The sequence below is a fragment of the Myodes glareolus genome, chromosome 17 (assembly GCF_982192425.1).
Source record: "Myodes glareolus chromosome 17, mMyoGla1.1, whole genome shotgun sequence".
NCBI classification, from domain to species: Eukaryota; Metazoa; Chordata; class Mammalia; order Rodentia; family Cricetidae; genus Myodes; species Myodes glareolus.
Genome location: NC_142042.1, coordinates 27,558,603 through 27,580,112, shown reverse-complemented (window position 1 = coordinate 27,580,112; position 21,510 = coordinate 27,558,603). Strand labels below are relative to the sequence as shown.

The window sequence follows — 21,510 nt, the reverse complement described above, 5'->3', positions numbered from 1 at the left end:
ACCAGCCTAGCAACAAGTCTGTGGGGTGTTTCCTGCATGAATGATGGCGCTAATGTGGAGGACGCAGCCCACTGTGGGTGGCCCCACCCTGTACCGGAGGCCCTGGGTTGTATCAACAGGCACACTGAACAGGCCAGTAAGGAGCACTCTTCCATGGCTGCTGCTTCACTTGCTGCCTCCAGGATCCTGCCTTGAATTGCTATCCTGACTTCCTTTCATGATGCATTATTAGCTGTAAGCTGGCATAAACCCTTTTCCTCCTTTTCCAACTTGCTTTTAGCCTTGGTGTTGTATCAGAGCGACAGACAGTAACCGTAGATACCTGCATGCTATGCTTTGGTCTAAAGTGTCTGTGTCTGAGATTTCCTAGGTTTCCTTGCCTCCCCCTGTTCTGATACGCTTCGTTCCTTCCTGTTTTCCCCCCCGGTTTGTGTGTGAGCTCCATAACACACTTTCTCTTCACTTTCTGTACCATAAAAATGTTTAAATTTTCACTTACTGGGCTTTAACAGCATCGAAAAATTCAGGAAAAGTTGCCCATTAAAGTGAAATTTGGACATGTGCCTGAGTAATTTGTAGATAATTTTAGTTTGCTTTAATTTTGCTTATAAACGTGCCATTACATTTGAGTCCCGTGAGCCCCACAATGCTCATGTATGTGTTGCTCATATAAACATCAATAGCATTTCTGCCGCAATTAAAATGAACCTGAAAGGAGCAGTTAAAATACCTAGAATTTAGATTCACCATTCAGAGAACATGGTACTATTGAAAGATACAAATTCCCTTCCAACTCTACAGTCCTGCCATCTTAGAATGGCCATTAAATGCATAGATGTACCTTGTTTCTTCATTTATGTAAATGCATCAAAAATGAATTCAAAGGGCGTTTATTTATTTATTTTTTTGCTTTTTAGACAAAATGAAAAAAGGAAATTCTTATACAAAATAAGTAAATACTAAAGTTTTAGAAACCAAGATAATGAACACTAAATATGTTCTGCCTTCTAACGTCCACAAAACTATTCTTATGGTGATTTATAAAATTGAAATTCAGAAATTATGTGCTTCTAAAAGTTCAAAGTACGAATATGCTAGCAAGAGGACAGCTGTGATCAGCCCCATCCCTAACCAACAGGTTTCTTCTTTTCCTCCGTGCCTTCAGCCTCCCTCACCTTTATGTAACTGATTTTCTAAGACTCATGATCTCTGCTACTCACAGAACCTAACTCCATGCACATCCCATAAAATAGCCATTACGTTGCTTAATCTGAATCATTAACTTGACCGAGTTAAGAAACCCCATTATATATTATATGTAACATAATTATATATATTAAAGAATGTGTGTGTGTGTGTGTTCCACATATGCCATAACTCCATTATAGCATTGATAAAGCACACCATTGGAATGTGTCTGTGAGGGCATTACCAGAGAGGATTAGCTGAGTAGGAAAGACCCACCCTGAACGTGACAGACATCATCTCTCGAGAGAAAGAAAAAAGCCCGCAGAATGTCAGCATTCCTCATTGCTCTGTTCCTGGTCTACTGAGAAGTGAGTGAGCAGCTCTGACCTCCAGCGCTCATCACTATGATGAATCCCATCCCCAAGCCTTGAGCAAATAAACCCGCCCTCCTTTAGATGATGTCAGGCGTCACCACAAGAAACAAGGGAAGTAACACATCACGGCATTGTCCCGTGTTCTAATTTACTGTTATGGACATCAGTGTGGCTCCCCTTCAGAAAAGAAAGAACTGGAAGAGGCAAGGACAGCTGTCGTCAACGTGAGCAGAAAAACCCAGCACTCTAGGTATCCCAGCCGCAGTCTAGGTCTGGACAGTTGAGGTTGCAGGTTGGCCACACAGATTCCTATCTGGGAGACCTAAACCAGGGAAGAGAGATTTAAGCTGCCTTCTTGCTCAGGTCTTGGGCTTCAAGTATCGAGAGGAGGTTTTAGAAGTAACCTTCTGCTTCTAGCATCTCCTTTAAGGAAGTGCATGCTACACACTACACTAGAACTGCCGGTCGCTGTGTACTGTAATGCTCATCCCTCCTTACACTAGTTGCTGTGGCTAGAATGCATATTAAACTGAATGACTGATATGAATTATATCTTTATTATGAATGGCAATTGTAATAATAAGGTACTGATATCTAAGTTGCTGTGCTTTTTCTTTTTCTCTCAGACTGTGTCATGTCTCACCAGGGGTAGAATTAAATAGGATAAACACAACCGGTTTTCTCCAGATTGTCTCTTCTCTTCAGTAACTTCTCTTTGTTCATATTCTACAGATTATTTAGACTATATATGTGCTCATGGATGGCATGGTTAAAGGATCAGTTGCCATGAGAACAGTAGGAAACTAAACATCTATTTCTAGTCACAGGACGTGGCTATTTTGAAGTCAGACCTATCGAAAGAAGTCTTAGAAATTGCCTAGCCTTTTACTTTACAGATTAAAAAGTAGCATAATTAATGCGGCCAGGTTGGGAGAAAAGACAGTGACAGAGCCATTAGACCCTGGCTCACTTGGTGACAGTCTCACGGGCTTCCCGGTCTAAATCCGCAGTGTCCGATGCAATGTCTACTAACTACATGTGACGAGTTCAGAATCGGTTGCAGTAAATCAAAATTAAAACGTTAGTTCTGAAAACTCCGCTAGCAACATTTCCGGTGCTCAGTGGCCATGTGTGGCTAGTGGCTCCCCTGTCGGATTAAGCAATACAGGAATGTTTCATCATTACGAAACCTTCCACTAGACAGGACTCACTGGCCTTCCGAGATAGAAAACAGGCCTGCACACACGAGTCTATATTATACTCTTAAATTCAAGACATCTGTGAGTCCCAGGATATGCAGATTCTAGGAGCAGCGTTTCTCAGCGTTGCTGATTTTCAATAGGTCAAGAACCTAGATGCCCCTGCATACAAATATTTCTTTTTACTAAATGTGTGGCGTGATAGGGCCTTTATGAACCATAAAACTCCTCCTTTTAAGGCATTCGAGGGAAGCATGTGTAATCACGTAGGGCAGAGGAGCCCGTTAATTTTTCTTTCTTCGGGGGTTGTTTCCACTTTGGGTTCAGCACTAAGAAACAATTTATTAAATATTTAGAAGGGACAGAGTGAACTAACTTAGCTGTGGGTATCTGGTGACCATAGGGCCTCTGTTTTGGAACCTGATAGTACAGACCCTTAAATGTTTAGATCTTCCTTTATTCTATCCGTGCTTGTCAATGCTCCATTTTTCATCTTGGGTTCTGGTTTTGTCAAGTGATGAGAAAAATGTATCACCTATTTAATTTCCTGGGCTGTAAGCAACCTCCCTTCGAAAGGTCACAGCCTCATGATTTTGAGAAATACCAGTAAATGAATTGCCCTGGTTTAATATTTCCCTATAGGTCAACACAGGAGATGGGGTAGTCAGGAGACATTTGCTCTTTTTAAAATATGACTGCTCATTAGACCCTTCGCCATAAAGCACTCATGGACAAACGTGACGCCAAGCCATCCCACTGACAAGGTGTGAGTTCGAGGAAAATTTTCTCAAATAATAGGAGTTTGGGGGGAGAAATGCTACAGAAACAAAAATCCTAGATACGTAAATGCTAACAACTGCTTCCAAACTGAGCACTCTTTCCTGTTGGTCGTGTTATATTTTGAGTGCTAAAATAATGATATCTAGTAAATATAACTTTTGAGTTTTTAATATTTCAATTTATTTAAACAATTATTTATAATAAGCACTACCTCAAGACTCAAAGATGTAAAATACATGTCCTGAGGAAGTTTTGACTTGGTCAAGTAGATTTTCATATGTAAGTTTATTAAAGAATAATTATTTGAAAACCGCTAGCATGTAACAGAAAACAAGGCTTGTCTAGGCATCGTGGAGAAGACTCACAAAGAATGTGAATCGTGACCCTGGGTTCTAGAAGAGTGATTAAGAAATTCAGATAAAGACTAATAGGAGAAGGAAATGAACTTCATGGGAATATTAATAAATATGGCTGAAGACAGCAGAGCCCATGAAACCTAGGGTGTGTGGCACTGAGATGTAGCAGTCTCTGCCCAGCGCCCCACCATAACCACTACAGAACTACTGCTAAACCATTGGCCTTTGTGTAGAGGGTACCAAAGCATCAGTGCTTGGCATCCCACACTTTCCCCAACAGTCTATCTTGCTGCTTCCCCATACGCAATAAACTCCATATCTTGCGCATCATCCATTGAATGCTACTCCAGACATCCATGGAGGATAGAATTTCTGTCTCATAGTCTTCAAGTAGGAAATTGAGGTCTGGAAAAGCGAATCTTTAAAGAATGCTTCTCGAGTGAGGCGAATTGCCCTTGTGTGTTTCTTCTTTATACACCAACATTACAAATTTTGTAATCTTGTGATGCATTTAACCAGGTATATTACTATCTCTCAAAAGTTGTGATGAAATTTTGTAACACCAGCCCATTGAGAAATCCCAGGACTTATGTTTTACGATTACATATGATACACATCTCATGATTCTTCCCATTGGAATCACCTTCAAGAAATAGTTCCTTTATTTTGGCTGCCTTTTATTAAAACAAGGGGACATTTTAAAGTCAAAAGTAAGTCCTTTTAAATGACTTAATACTTTGGGCTTCTGTCCTCTTCTTCGTGTTTTCCTTTTCTTTTTTCTTTTTTTTCCTACAGAAGTTGATTGTATATTCTTGTATCCAGCAATGACCAGCAGCTTCCAGAGCTTTGGATTTTACTGTTAGCCATCAGGGACAGAACAGGAACTGTGTCCACCCCCTACATCATTTCCTAATAGCAGGCAACCAGAACTCGCTTTAAAACATCTCCCAAGAGGCATCCCAAAGCACATCGTCTAGCAACTCAGCATCCTGTTTAAGCAATTAATGCCTTAGTCAAATCTGTGTTCGTGCCGTTAGGGTCAGAGAAATTCATTTTTTCCCAAACAGTGATCCATCAGTGAAAGTGTTTTTTTAAAGTATATGTAAAGTGGGAGCTGTAGCTGGTGCATGCCGCTTGCAGAGTCTTTTATTTCTTGGCTGCCTGCTTTGAAGATTATCTTGGAATGATAATTCTATGCACTGTCCGTGTGACTTCCCGCACTACGTTAGCGACCTCAGGCTGCTGTCCTACCATACATGGTACGGGGCAACTAAGATGATTTTTTCTTTATTGCTCTGTAGAAACTATGGATTGAAATCACTTGGGAGGGATTTAACATCGCTAGTAGTTTGGGAGCTACTGTAATAAGCCAGTAGCATTGCCATGAGTCAAGCAGTAGAGGTAAAAGCTTGTCGTTCCTCCCCTGAGACACTATTGCTTAAGGCTTAAGAAGGGGAAAAATGGATTGACTCTATGTATTCTATGACTATAACCATTCTCATAACTTTTATCATAGTCAATGTAAGCCCATTGGTCTTCCAAGTTCTGACTAGACCATACAATTCCATTCTACCTTCTCTATCCATTTCCCATCTCCTAACACCTTCTGACTGTCCTCCAATGGTCTTTGAAACTTTACATGCTCCTCAGTTGGGGCCTTTGCACCTGTTCCCTTGTCACTAGCATTCTTCCCATTCCCCAGGTCTGGTCTGCCTGACGAAGCTCTACTCAGGGGTCACTTGACCACGGAGCCATCACAGAGCTGCGGGTTTAACACAGCCACTTCCTCTACCTCTCCCTTCCCCTTCTTTGCATTAGCACTTCCCCACTCTTTGCATTAGAGTGGAATTTAGCAGAGTTGCAGAAACAAGAAAGGGCAACCAAATATATTATATAATTCTTGCTTATAATCATCTATCTGTACTTTGTTTTGCATAATTCCCTGTACTATTTTCTAGCAGATCATAAAAATAATGAGTTATGTATACATTAAATAATGTGTACATAAAATACACATAAAATAGTAAGCTATCTATACATTAACATTAGTATACTAGTACTACTTCACACAGAATGTTCATTGTCTTTTAATCCTTTAAATAAAACTATTTCCACTACACAGAATTCTTCAATGAAAACTATATATTTTATATCACTCAGAATCTATACTGATATGAGGATATTTCAAAGTTCAAATTATACTTGAGTTTCTTAAGTTAAAATTAAAGGAATATACCTTACTATGTTGGTAATCTATATATAACAGTTTCTAATTTTAAAACATGAAGGAATTATTTTGAAAAAACAAATTTACATTTTGATTGTGCACAAAAAAATACTCAAAGTATAAATGCACCTGCTAAGAAAAAAAATGTCTAAGAAGAAATGCTGTACTAAGAAAAATGGATTATAATTCTATTCTAGAAACTGATTTATCCAAACTTACTGAATTATTGATATAACACTATATAGAACTACTTTGGAAGTCTTGAACTACTGGAATCCTCATGTTAGCAATAAAACGAAGCATTAGGTTCACTAGTGAATAATGCATTTATGATATCCTTCATCCAAGCCATTATTCAGGCTAAAAGTGTAAGTTTAAGATTAGACAAGTTGGGCCAGCAAGCTGGCTCAGCGGATAAAAAAAAAGCCTTGGTACACAGACATAACCACCTTAGTTCAGTCCCAGAACCCACGTGGGAGGAGAGAGAAAAGACTCCCACAAGTTTCCTTCTCATTTCCACTATACAACATAGAATGTATTCATAGTCATACACATACATCATGACACACGTGCACATGCATGCCAGAAGCAACAGCTGCTTTCAAAGATGACATGAGCTAATGAATGAGTCTACAGTATTGCCGATTACTTTATAAATTCACATTTGTACCAGAAACAAGGATAATGAGATGCACATGTCTTAATGAGCTGGTAACAACATGCCTTAATATCAAAATTGCTCTTGAACAGGAAACCTCAAGTTATACATTTATATTTAATTACTACATTATCCGAGATATATAACAGTGTTATCAAGCTAAACATATTTAAAACATACATAAGAAAAATCCCGTTTTGTTTAATAAACTGTGTATCTCTCTATCTCTCTCTCTCTCTGTGTGTGTGTGTGTGTGTGTGTGTGTGTGTGCGCGCGCGCGCGCGCGCAAGTGTTTATTTACTTACTCAAAAGTATGCCCACCCCTTGTATTCAGCTCAACTCAGCTCCTGATTCCCTTCTGGCAATGGATGGCGCCCTCCTTGGCTCCCTACCATTTTTCCTTCAGTGAGATTTAAGAACTATATGTACTTTTTTTGTAACCAAGAATATATCTTGGCAGAAGACTTACAAATAATCTATAAGAGGTGTATTCATAATTCAAAAATTAATGCTTTTCTTAAAGAACTGCTTTTATGAGTTTACAAAAATAACACTAGATTCCTAAACCTGAATGGAGAATATACTAAATTTCTTTGGTTATTTGATTTTTCTTAAATATTGCATTAAAATATCCTAGTCTAATTTTGTATGATTAGTCTTTCTAAATCTCTGATTTAATATGACAAATAATATTTAATGTAATAGGCAACAAAGATAAACTTAGAAAATGCCATGTTTGTTAGTCTCCACTTACAATTCTTGATATACAGTTTCCTTATTTTATTTGAAATATTCCCCTAAAATGGAATACTCAATTTTAGCGAATGATGCTTTTTTTCAAGTGGCAAAGTTAGATTTACAATGGGAATGCAGCCTTTGAGAATTAGACATATACATCCTCCATCTAACCACTGAATCAGCGCAATCCTCATCACAGAGTTTCCTTCCCGACTCCAGCATGTCAGGAAGGGAAACCCTCCGGAGACTCTTGAGAAGATGGGATCCTGGGCAGTGATAAACCCAAGGCTTTTCTTCCTTCTCAGATTCCCTATCACGGCTTTGCAATGTCTGCCCTTGCTTAGCATTGACGTTCGTTTCCCAAACAGTTTACACCAGTGAGGAAATGATTAAGCCTGTTTATGTGCTAACGGGAAAGACCTGGTGGGGAGGAGCAGGCTGATACAGATGCAGGGGTAATTGATTGAAAAGGTCCCCCTGGGCAGAGGCAAGGATGGATTCCAGAGTCTACCTGATGAACTGGCCTTGCGAGGAGGGAGGGGCTCTTCTTCCTCTGAGGCCCACGCGGGCTTGGGTTGATGAGAGATGTGATCTGGATGGGATTTACACCCGATGGTCTATTTTCTCTGCAAAACTTAAAACGGAGGATTTCAAACAGAGGGAGCGAGATGGGTGGGAAGAATGTCTGCAGATGTGCAGATAGCGAGCCCATTAGAAACACAGTTGGTGGTTCTGGTTGCTCAACAGAGTAAGTCAAGGAGGACCAGGATTTGGTATGATCCAGCCTACATTCAATAACCCGGGGCTGATTATAGAGGAAATGAGTCTTCCTGGGAGGGCTGGTCAAAACAGCAGTGGAGAACAGGTTCTCTGGATGTTTCTAAACACTGTGTCTGCTAATTTTTTAAAATTCATGACCCAGTCTTCCCCCTGATGATCGTGCTCATGTTTTAGACCGTGTTACAGAGTAGGGATGTCAGATGTTGATTAATGGAAACGCCACATGAAAATACGCTGCTAGGGTCGCATGATGCACTGAAGAGCTCTTGTGTAAACAGTGACCTCTCTACAGTCACTAAAACACACCCAAATCAAATACGCTTCTTAAGGAACTAAAAAAAAAAAAATATGCCTGATACCTTTATTTAAAAGTAGACATAAGGAGTCAGAAATGAGGTTGTAGTTTTGTGTGTTCTTTTCCACTGTTGGAAAACCTTGACTTTGTGGTTGGGAACTGCTTAATTTCATGACTGTCACATTTGCATTTTCTAAGTAAACATTCCCCTTCATCTCACCAAATTCTGTAGTCTGCCTGCCTCTCAGAGAGCAGTCTGACAAGAGCTGGCAACAGCCCTGTTCCCTTCTTGGGTGCACACCAGGCACTGCCTTTAGCCTTGGCCTCCCCAGTTTGTAAACAAGATTTTGCTCGGGTCACTTGATTACATTTCCAAAGGATAAAACACAACATGCTTCTCTGCGGCACCTTGCTTGCAAGCCTGCTTACCAAGGCTGTACCAATGGAGGCACCATGTAATCTGTCCATTTTCTAGAGAATGATGTCACATTCTAACTGTTTCTAGCAACAATGTCCCCCGCCCTCCAAATGAGACTGATTTGATAACAGGAATATCAAGCAATAAATGCCCTGGGACCTCAACTGTTTTCTTTATAAAAGAGAAATATATACACACATATATTGTATTTCCAGCTGAGAATTTTCCTTTTCAGCATTTTTTAGTACAGCATAGGGGACCTTACAGAATAGGACGACTTGGTTTTGATTGTTGGCTGGCTGATCATCTCAGCTTAAATGGCAGTAGTATTATGTTAATTGAATTGTTTTTCCTCTTTTAGGGACCTCTGGGGCCTCCAGGACAAAAGGTAGGGTGTGTATGTCATTGTTAAGGAAGTCCTTACACTGCTTTGTCTAATGAGAGCAAGAGAAGTGGGTGGAATTAGTGACCATAAACGGTGCTAAAGGAGTTAGTGTCCTTTGTGTATTCTGCTTTCTAAACCATTTTATTAAGGCACATCAGGATGTGCCTTAGATTTCCACTCTGCTCCATTTCAGAATATTCAGTGAGTCCAGAGTAGACGTTTTGAGCTGTCTGCCGAACTTGTAGGTTATGGAATATTTAATTCAAATATTGGTAACACATTCTGACAGCATTTACAACATGAAGGATCATGTGACATCGCAAATTGATTGCTGGCCTTGGTCAACCATATAACTGCCAAATGGCCACAGAACTGACCCTAAAACGGAGGATATGCTTGTTGCTTGATTCATTGCTCGGCTTGGCTCACTCAGTGTCCCCCTTGGCTGAGGGAAACTGAAAAGTGACTTCCTGATTATAATTTCAGTCTTAGCCACAATCACCAAATTCCATTTGAAAGGGGAGGATTGAGGAGTCTGAGATCACACAGCAATGGCTTAGCAGCGAATACGCAGCATCAGCAGGGATGGCTTTTTGCCGCCATTGCTAACCTCCCACCCCGAACCGGGAGGGAGAGGATGTCCAAGTCGCAGGAAACAATTGTGCTGTAACAGGTGGGAAAGTGGCTGCTCTTCATCTTTGGACTTCATCAAAGATAGAGACTTTTTACCCCCAAGTGCCAGGCGTGTGCCATCTGTTGAAACACAATCCTTCCAAACCAACTCAAGTCCCTGCACTGTGAGGCCTCTTGCAAGCCGGAACAGTTTGTCCCTCGTAACAATGTCTCTGTTAAAGCTCGGTGTGAAATTGTAAAGTTAGCCCGACCCACGTGCAACCAGGATGAAATGCCGGCTCCAGGCTTCGAGCTCTTTAATTCCCGACCCATAGGATCATGGGCTGCATCAAGAAACTTGCCAGCTCAATTTGTTTGGCGTATACGTTTTCTCCAGTGGGCGCCTTTTAGAGCAGTGTCATGATTATCATGCCTATTTAATAAAAATTCTTCCATTATTATAGAAGAAATTTAACATATAACTAAAAGTCTGTTTTCTTGCTCTACACTAAGAATAAGCAAACACACACACACACTTTCTCCCAGAGCCTAAAGTGCATGTGTGTGTTGGGGTTGGGGGAAGAAATGGCATAGCCTTTTTAAAATATTTACTAATACTTAAGTGCCTTGTGTTGTCTCAGGTAGTGACTGGCTTTCCTACCCTCAGTTGAGCCATCCACAACCGGCTGTTCATTCTTAGCCAGTGGGTATATACGTGTTCATGTTTACATGCGCAGGAATCTCCAACTTCAAAAGTCAGAAGTTATGTTGTTTCCGGTCAGTGCACAAGATTCGTGATGCTCTCTTGAGTCCACTTTAGAAGCCTTATCAATACTTAGGTGACTTAACACGCTTCCTGGAAGTCCAGAGGGAAAGTGGTCTGAATATAACAAATGTGAGTTTCCAGCATAGGGTCCTCATGCGGTAGAGTAAGCAGTTGCTTTTTTAATTACCTTCTATTTTGTGTTCTATGAATTTGGCAAGTTCAAGAGTCGCTGCTGTGCCTTGGCTTTTTTCCTGGTGGAACTAAATTATCAATGTCTTCAAAACAAAAATTTTGAGCCATGTGGCCTCCTGAACGTTACAGCTTTCAATTTATATGAGATTCTTTAAGCCATCATAGAGTTAAGTGAGTACTCAGAGAATATTAGGCTTTATCTCTACTTCCTGTGAAAGTAGGAAGATCTGTCTAGATTACTAAATACTAGAACACAGGCTACAATCTAGAAAAAACACAATCTTAAAACCTTTTGTATGGGAGCTATAGTATGTTTTAGCTACGTAACATTGTGGCTGACATAACAAATGCTGTACAGATTTAGAACTGAAATATTGATCATAATGTCAACTTAATTTAATCATGTGCTTCCTTAGGGTTCCACTGGAGCACCTGGGACCCCGGGCATGAATGGGCAGAAGGTGAGTTTGCTGATTGTAGCATTTATTGGATAACTTGGAGACTGTTAAAGTAACAGAATCATTCTAGGGTGTGGTGTTATTAATGAGCTTGTATGTTTGCAAATACAAGGAAGCCATGGAACAAATGTTCAGATGAGTTGGCTTTAAAGAAGCAGTGATCCCAATCTGAAAGTTTTCCACTGTAAGTGTTTTGGATGTGTTCCATTTTGTTAAGTTGTTGTAACGATGTAGGGGAGAAGAGGAGAGGCTGTGCTTAACATTCAAACGTTTGTGCTGATCATGGGTAAATTAATATGTGCCATTTCTTTGATTAACAAAAGTTATTTATATAATGAGAACGCATTAAAATCTTCTGAACCAGAGCAAGCTCTTTTCACTGTTAAGCAAAGCTGGGATTGAAATAGGCTTTCCATACACTGGTACTATTAACTTCTGGTGTGCTGTTAATAATGAAGGGAATCAAAGTACAAATCTCTCTCTCCATTTCCATCCCTCTCCCTCTCTCTCTCTCTCTCTCTCTCTCTCTCTCTCTCTCTCTCTCTCTCTCTCACACACACACACACACACACACACACACACACACACACACACATGTCTTTGCATGTGTTTATTTTCATAGCATATTATTATTTGGAGAAAGCAACTTATATTATCCCTCAGGTAAGCCTGGTATTTGTGCCCTTAACATGCTTACCATATCTCTAGTCTGGAACCACTGCAGAGATGAACAAAGCCACTGTGGTAGCTAACACAACCCAGAGCAGGCCCAGTTCGCCGGGGTCTAGGAAGCTGAGCTTGGGACTTTCCTGTCTCCCTCTGAAACCTGGATCCAGCCCTTAGAAAGCTTATGACTCATCTACTCAGCTTCCAGAATATGCTAAAGCCCTGTACCCTGGACCAAGTTCTGAAATCCCACAAGGACCCCAGCTCTCCTTTAAAGAACAGACTTGAGCTTGGCCTTTTCATCTTGTCCTTCTTCCTTGCTCTCTCTTAAGACCCCTTAAACCTACAAAGTAGCTAAGAATAGGAGCCCAGCACTTCTATGCTGTGTAGATTCTGCCAAAGTCTTTGAATTCTTTCTCTGCCTCCATATGAGAGAGACTATCTCAGTTCTTGCCTCAAAGGTTCATGCAGGAATTAATGTATTTAAAAGCCTTTATAAAAAGTGTCTGTCATTACTATTAAACCATTCCTGTATTTTCTTTTAGTGGAAAGCTAAAGGTTTGGATTGATCTGTATTTCAAAGAGGCAGTTCAGAATTACTCAAATTACAAGGAAAATTAATATTCTTCATCAAGGCTCATAGTACCCTTACTACATAAACCAAATACTGAGTTCCCACCCATAGCCCATGCTAGGGCCCCATTTACACTCCAGTAAAATGTACATTCCTCTCCCCAATCCTGGAAAAGATAGAAGATTGATTTTCTTTTTATAAAACTGCAGATCATAGAGGGGAAACATGATCAAAAATTTGAAAGTACTTGCTATAAGGAAGTTTTGAAGGTTGCATAACTTGGGATGTTTTTGACATTGGTGAAGACCAAACTTGCATTCTTGCTTAATGTTTTGCTTTACTTTTGTCTTGTTTTGTTTTTTCCTCTGTTCACCTTTGAGAGCCATCATGATAATTTATCGAAAGCTTTAACCTGAGAGAACATAACTTGGAAACTGCTTTTGTGAAGACTTCATATTTTTTATTCTTACAAGGAAATACGCAGTTTCCTTAGGAAGAGACAGGAATGTGACATTTTCTTGTCCTAGTCCCCGAGTTTAAATTACATATCAAGAAAACCGCAGTGAATAGTCACGGCTTTATGTATTGCAATATATCTTCACAGCATTTGAAATGCGTTTTCTCTAAAACAGTGGGAAGCCAGCATCCCACATTCGTAAAGATATGCACACAAGGCAATGAGAGTTCATTTTTCCAACTTCACAGACCTGGAACTAAAAGACTGTGGGCAGGACACCCCTTAATCCTCACTAAAAGTGTTGTGGCAGCTAGATCATCTTTAGGATGATAAGTGTGGGAGGATTCTTCTCCACGAAGACAGCCAGTCTCTGGGACAGTGAGAGCAAAGCTGGCAATAATCCTACAGTTGGGTTGGAGGGTCTGAGTGCCTTAAACTTCTAGAATGTCTTTTTCTAAGAAGAACATTCACAATGACATCATAGTTTCTTGAAAGAGCTTCAGTATCCTGTCATTACCTTAAGAAAATGTTTTCTTCCATGTTACAATTTCATTTTTCCCAAAGTCGCGTTTTTGATGCCTAGAAAGTCATTTTCTGATGACAGGTAAAGGAGGGTGTGACTTCTAAGCCATCAGAAACTTGGAAAATCACAACCAGGCGGGGAGACAATGGTTTTCTGTTGAGTTGGACAAAAGAAAACTGTTTTTTTCCCACCACACCATTTCTAAGCCATTCAGGTTGACACAATTGGCGACGGTGACTTAGTTTTGCATTTATTTTGTAAAAATAAATGTTGGTCACTTTGATTAGCAACCTGGATGCTTATTTCCTTCTTGTGCTATGTATCTGTTACATATTTTCAATAATGCTAGCGATAATCCCGATGTAGTCACATGGATACAGGTCAGTGCCCATTGGAGGCTGCGGTGTGGTGTGGAAAGAATAATGCACTTAGTACCCAGTGGGTGACTCTTCAGTACCAGGTTCTGTGCAAGTGGTGTGGCCCGTTAAGTAAGCTTTGTAATGCCCACCTATGCAGTTACTGATGAAGACTAAGTAACATGGATTTATGTCATGGTCTTTATACTGTACTGAGTAAGAAGGCTTACATAGCAGTGACATGGTATGAAAGTCTAACCTGGCATCAGCATGTGAAGGAATGCTAAGGAGCCTGTGGCCGCGGGGTAGCGCAGCAGGAACGTTACCGCCTAGCCTGTGGGAGAATGCTCCATGTCTTTGTTCGAGAACTCTATGCAAAATTCTTATGGCTCTGCTGTAAAAGGCAAGAGGCCTTCTAGTGCTAACTAGACAAAGTAACTAAAGTCAATGTTATTAACAGATGTTATTAATAGAGGCTCAAAATCTGCAGTTATACTAACATGTGTTAGGAGTCTCTACACTTCGACTCAAGCAAAGTGAAGACCCCCTAAAGTCAACAGAGGATGAAAATTAATATACAGGAAGCTGGACTCTCCCCAGCCCACCTTCCACACAGTATAAAATGAGTGGTCAGAATGATAGGAGCGTGGGTAGGAGAGGAAGGATACGTCACATCATGTATTTACTTCAGAAGTGCAGTCACTGCAAGCTAATATCCTTAGCTCTGGAGGTGATAATCTGTTCTTTGAAGAACATTTTCCTCTCTGGACTTAAGCTATATCTTTATCTACAAGAGAAAGGACTGTGTGAATTTATCTCTAAGTCCCCTAATGACACAGGCCCCAGAATGTCATCCCTGTCACATTGCCCATTCAACAAGTTCCTAGCACCTTTGGTTCTCAACTAGGAAAGCTGGCATTCCATGCTTTGCCCTGGTTTCCAGGAGCCAAAACAGGTCAGATGTCATTCAAAACCCTACCAAAAATATGAACATTTGCTGCTAGTGATATTGGACACAAAAATAAGTTTTGTAATTCTCCTGTGTAGGTCCTGTAGGTTAAAACTCTAATGAACACTTTACTTGTGTGCTATGATTGATCTGCAACAGGCAAAGGCAACACGTGGGCTCAGTTAAACCCTGTTCCTGAGGAAGGGTTCTCGGGAGGAATAGGGTATCATCTTTAAACTGAAGAAGCAGTTAGCAGAATTTACGGAATGTTCTACAGTTCTGTTAGAATATTTGGACATCAGTTCTTTCAAACTCTACACTCACAATAGGTGTTGTTTTAAACCCCTCATTTTTATTTTCTTTCACATATTTATCTTACTTGGCCCAAGCACAGTAAATAAACTCATCGCCAGAATAAATTATTTGAGTAGCAGTTAGTACAAACGCCATGGAAAAAGGACTCTGGTGACAGATAAGCAGTACGTGAGGGGCCCAGCATGCGTAGATCTCAACCGAAATCCTTTGCTCTTTATCAGTAGAAAACAGTATCAACTGTTTTCATGATTAAAAGCAGATTATTTTTGCTATGCAATCTAGTATTTTTCAGAGTTCATAAGGATTCTTGCCAAAGCAAGAAGAATATAGATGATCTTGGCCACTGTAGCTTTCAAAGGCTTTTCTAGATCCTATTTTTCAAGTTTAAAACATAATGTTAAAAAGAATGAGACCAATGTGTCGTCTATGAATCTGTCCCAGATAGCTGTGTGGTTTTTAAGTGACATTAAATTTTCATTAGCTTGTAGCCAAGCTATTTGGAATGCTGTTTCATCTCTTACCCAGGAGCCTCGTAGTTCTTAGCTGACATTCGTCTTCACAGAATACTTCCAATGACATTTTTTAGTGTATGTATATTTAGAGAGCAGATAAATTGACGCTTTCAGCCTTGCAAAGGTCAAACCATTGACTCAAGTCTACACAATTAAACCGCACAGTGATCCCAATATTCTGTGCTTGCTCCAGTCAGTATAACTATTAAGCACAATGTCATTCTTGTTTCAATCTTAAAGTAGGAATTAAGGCCTGAAGATGTGGGTCAGCAATAAGTGGGTGCTTGGCATGTGTGCAGCTAAGATCCTGTCTCTCACACACCCTCAACTTTGAATTAAATTCTTGAAGGATTTCACTATGTTGTGGTTCTCTTTGCTATAGCCTAAAAGTTTCCTGTAGCAAACTTTTAACTTGCCAGGGAGCTATTTAATTGTGACTTTCTGTCATTGTCCAGTAAGTAAAAATAGTTAGGAAAAGAAAAGGCTGATTTCTGATTCCAGATTGGTTATGGTTCATGGAAATTATCTTGTAATAATTTACTTCTTGTATTAGTTAACAGTGGGAATTGAATTACATTTATTACATTTACTGTCTTCTTAGAGATTTGGTAAATTAGAATCCCAAGGACCTAAGATCACTGCCCCGATAGTTGCCATGGTAACTCTCATCCTTTCTTGTTAGCACCTTCCTTTACACATTACTCATTCCTCTATAAGATCACTGCATCCTTTAGTGTGCTTTGTAGTTTCAAACATCCCATATACAGCTCCCTCAACTCTTGGATTGGCTTCTCATTCATTTGAACTTATTAAATGAAACTAGAGATAAACCCACCTTTTACATAATTACTTTTAAATTGTTTAGAGGAGTCTACTTCTTTGCTATAGAGGGATATTTTTTTCTAAACCATTGCTCCCCCTTGACTTCATATAAGCACATTACTCCAAAAATGAATGTTAACTGTCAGTCTCATAGATTAAAACATTGGACCAACGGAGAATAAGCAGTTAAGGGATTGATTGGCAGAGGGAGGGGGGAAACTGCCTACAGGCTGCTTGGTGAAACAGAATATCCAGACGGCTGTATCTGAACGAATTGTGTCGCCATGAAGCTCACTTACCCAACATCTCAGTTTAAAAGATTGTATTTTAAAGATGAGAACACAGAAATGCTGACTCTCTAGAGATGATTAAATTGCACATATAATAGCTCTCCTAAAGTCTGTCTACTGAGTCACTCATTGATTTCTCCGGTCATTTTGTTACTCAGCGCTTGCACGTGCCAGGCGTGGCCCGAGCTCAAAGATTAAAGCTGTATCCGCCATCTTGGAATTCCCAGGATGAGGGAACCTAGACTTAGAGAAGCAATATCCCAAAGTCTGTTAAGTTGCCATGCTGTTAAGTACTGTGGCAGAGAAACACAGGGCACCCTGGCCTGGTAGGAAGGGACAGAGAGTGCTGGCCTCAGGTAGCTTTAGGGGATAATTATTTATTATCTCACAGAACTTGACAAGAGAAAGAGAAAATCTACTACTGTACTGCAGTATGGGCAGGGTAAAATATGGACAAATTTGGTCTTAGAATTCTGGGTCTAAAACACAGTGTTTAACCACTGAGGGTTTCATGTTCATCATGGACAAGTTTTCATCCAAATTCTTTGCCACTACACCAATCACAAAACATACCCTGATAGCGTTAGTACTTATCCCTGCATAATAGATTCATTTTGAAATTTTAATTAAAAAAATAAAAGCTGTTGTTAGATTATTTAGTGTGGCAATCCTAGCAGGTTAGCATCCACCCAGTTTCTTGGATTTTCCCCCAGCCCAGATGCCAAGGGGCCATCAACCATCACCCAGATGGGAAACAGCATAGCTGCTGCTGACTTATAGGAGCCTTCATTTCTTCCAGCACTTTCTTTGGTCAGTAGGGAGAACAGGAATGGTATAATCCCTGGAATCATTCATCACCTATCAACTTCCAGGCGTGGCTTGAAATGTTGTATGCGTAGCAGCTCAGAGTCCTCATAGCCATCCTATAAAGTAGGCACTGTGGTTAAATAAGTTATAAATGAGGGCCTTACGGCAGAGAAAGAGTAACACACAGGTGTTATTTGCAGAACGTAGCTTCAAAGCCAGGCGGCCTGCTCCTACCACATAATAGTGGCCACGAGTGTGGACATTAAGTGGATACAAACCATCTACTCAGTATTTGTGTGACTTTGAATTTCTGGAAACCTTGGCTTCCTAATTACAAACACAAGCACAAACTGTAAAATGGGCTTCAAAGATCAGACAGAAAGAATAACGGAAGGTAAATAAATAAATAAATAAAAGAATAACGGAAGGAATGGCTGTGATTTCCTGCTTTAAAACCTGTGTTCCTCGAGCTGGAGTCATTGAATGCCTCCCAGGATTCAGAAACCTCAGAGTGCTCCAAATGCATGTGATTAAGAAGTATTTCTCACTCTGTGCTGCTTCAGTGACCTTTAGAATTGTTCCCAGTTGAGCATATCATTTCAATTTTCTATTAATAATTAAATGAGTCTCTTTCAAGAAGAAAAGCATATCACTCAAATTATATGCAGATATATGTTTATTTATTTCAGAACAATACTTTGTGAGAGAAAGATGCCCCCCCTTGCCCCTTCCGCCTGTGGTGTGCGGGGGAGCTGACCCTTTCCTTACCAGCTGCAGCACTTGGGAAAATGGTGCCTGCACCTTCTCGGGGCAGCAGAGTAGAGCTGATCCTATTGACAAGGGTGTAGGGAGAAAGGGGGATGGAGCCCTGGCCCTCATCTAAGATATGCCTGCCCCTTGCTGCTTGTAGATGGTGGGAAAGCTGCCCCTGAGGTCACGAGAGCAGGAGAGCTGTCCCTGCCCCTCCCTCGTCAGTCGCAACACTCGATGTCCGCTGCACCTCCCTGGGCACCACAGTAGAGCTGGCCCTGAAGATATAGGTGTGGGAGAACCCACCTGGTGGATGTGAAAGCGGGAGAACTGGCCCCGCCCCTTGCTCATTGCTATAAGGGGTAAATTAGCCACAGTAATGGTGGAGAGCTCCGCCTGGTGGTGAGGGCAGGGAAAACTAACCAACCTTGGCTTAGAACCAGGGTTATGAGTTGGCCACCCTAACATCCACCCATCCACGATCTGCAGGAGCACATAAAGGGACTGGTCCTGCAGACCCAAAGCTGCAAGACCTCTACGATACAAGACAACAGGATGTCCAAGAGGAGTCCCAGTGAGGGCCCAGCAGTGATAGTGTAGCAGAAACCAGAGGCCTCAAACCAGACCAATGACTCTTTGCAATGAACACTTGCAAGTAAAGCTATGTGGACAAAGGGGTTTACTGTGTGACTCACTGTGTCACACTGCAGCTACCATGATGAGATACCCCGTTTCCCTTAAATTTTATTTTATTTTATTTTATTTTGTGGGAAGGTTGCAAGGACAGAGGGTAGATATGAAGGGACAGACATGAATGGGATCAAGGTAGATGATGCGGAAGACACAAAAAAATAAATTAAAAGAAAGTTTAAGAAAAGAACATTTTAAGAAGGAAGATCTTAGCTGGGTGCTTTAAGAAGAAAAAGATTTTCAAGGTCTAAGGCAGCAGCTTTCAGCCTCCTACTGCTGTGACCCTTTAGTACAGCCAGCCCATCACACTGTGTGACCCCAACTGTAAATTATTCCATTGCTACTTCATCCCTGTATTTTTGCTACTGTTATGAATCATAATGCAAGCATCTGATTTGCAGGATGTCTGGTATGCGACCTCTGTGAAAGGATCATTTGAGCCCAAAGGGGTCGCAACTCATAGGTTGAGAACCCCTGGTCTAAGAGGTATCAGGTACCCACTGTAAGAATACAGACATTTCTTTACGCCGCATAAGCTTGAAAGTCCAGCGCGGTGCAGGCTTGGGCTCTGCCTGCTTTGGCATCTGAGGCTTTCTGCCGAGATCTACTTACCCTCATCTCTCATCCTTCTTTCTTGCCGCTGCATCGCTCTCTTTCCTGCTCTGAGGTAGAAGGTGGCTGGGGCTTTACTCTTCATTCCGCCATACCAACATCTGCGGAGTAAGAGTATTACTTCCCCATACACGCAGCCATAAAGAGTTCCTTATAACTGCATGGGTCAAGGCCCCTCTTATCCCCTCACATGGTGGACGGTGATTGCCTTTGATTGTTGAAACTCCACTAATAGTATCGGTCCAATAGGAAGTTTCAATGAACCCAAATGGTTTAATTTAGAGGATTTACAGAACACAGGGAAGCTGAACAACTCTATTGTAGCTAACTTCGCCCAGTTCTAAGAAACTCCTCCACTGCATATAATAACCCTTTTCTGGTTTGCTGTTTTGTCTTCTCAAACCATCTTCTACAAGAGTATGTGCAAAGGACAATTTTTCTTGTACAGAAAGAAAGCCCTCTGCGACAGTGTGTTCTCTGGGTGGTTTGGCTCAGATCTCAATGTTTTAAAAAGGAGATCCTGGATAGTGCTTCTGTTAGGTGGGCTGTAGCCATCCTCCTCCTCCTCCTCCTCCTCCTCCTCCTCCTTCTTCTTCTTCTTTTTCTTCTTCTCCTCCTCCTCCTCTTCCTCCTCCTCCACCTCCTCCTCTTCCTCCTCCTCTTCTTCTTCCTCCTCCTCCTCCTGTTCCTCCTCCTCCTCTTCCTCTTCCTCCTCCTCCTCTTCCTCCTCCTCCTCCTCTTCCTCCTCCTCCTCTTCCTCCTCCTCCTCCTCTTCCTCCTCCTCCTCTTCCTCCTCCTCCTCTTCCTCCTCCTCCTCTTCCTCCTGCTCCTCTTCTTCCTTCTTCTCCTCCTCCTCTTCCTTCTCATCCTTATCCTTCTTTTTTTTTTTTTGGTTTTTTGAGACAGGGTTTCTCTGTAGCTTTGCAGACTGTCCTGGAACTAGCTCTTGTAGACCAGGCTGGCCTTCAACTCACAGAGATCCACCTGCCTCTGCCTCCCCAGTGCTGGAATTGATCACTTCCCAGGTGCGAGGATTCCTGCCTTCTATGTCCTGACCCTGTTTCCAGAGTCTGCACTGGTCTCTTTCCTAACCCACACTCTCAAGTGTGAGCACAGAAGACTGAGGGAGGCAAGGTCAGAGCTGCAGGAGAACACCAGTACACAGAGCTTGCAGGGCTCACAGGCTGGCTATTGGGAGGTAATCACCATCGCTCTTTCCAGTGAGAACCAAGAAGAGAGAGACAGAGAGAGGTGAGGGGGGAGTAAGGAGGAGGGAGGAAGAGGACCTCTCATGTGGAGCAGTAAATAGGGGATGTATCCAAACTGAGTCTTCAAAGTGCATTAATATGCTCCAGACAAACAATAGCTCTCTTGTATGTAAAGTATACCCAGATAAATGCGATCCAGCCCTGTTGGGTGACCTCCTAAACACTGATCCCTTTGCTTTCCAGTACTGTTTTCCAAATTGTCTTGCATACATGCCTCTCTGAATTAGCAGCACAGGAATCTAAGGTACTGATGAGCTGACTTCTTCCAAAACTAGCTCATACTGGGAGTTATTAGTCTACTGTGGCTTATTATACATTTTTACATATTTGTAATTTTTAGACATTTATTATTTTCTCCCTTAAGCTTGCTAGGTTTACTTTAGTTATTATTTCAATCAGCTTAAGGCCCATGTCAACAAATGATCCGAAGCAGCATATTTGAATTTAATTCCTGGCTGGCATACCTGTCTGCTTTTTCACTAATTAATATCAC

At 41.2% G+C, this 21,510-nt stretch overlaps 1 protein-coding gene across 1 annotated transcript in view; it reads left to right on the top strand.

Annotated features, from left to right (window-relative positions):
• The window catches only part of Col25a1 (collagen type XXV alpha 1 chain), a 398,267-nt gene that overhangs the window by 289,563 nt on the left and 87,194 nt on the right, over nt 1-21,510 (top strand). Inside the window, exons 11-12 of the mRNA XM_087897573.1 lie at nt 9,375-9,401; nt 11,385-11,429. Of these exons, the coding sequence (XP_087753699.1) occupies nt 9,375-9,401; nt 11,385-11,429 (72 nt within the window). The remainder of the gene's footprint in view (nt 1-9,374; nt 9,402-11,384; nt 11,430-21,510) is intronic.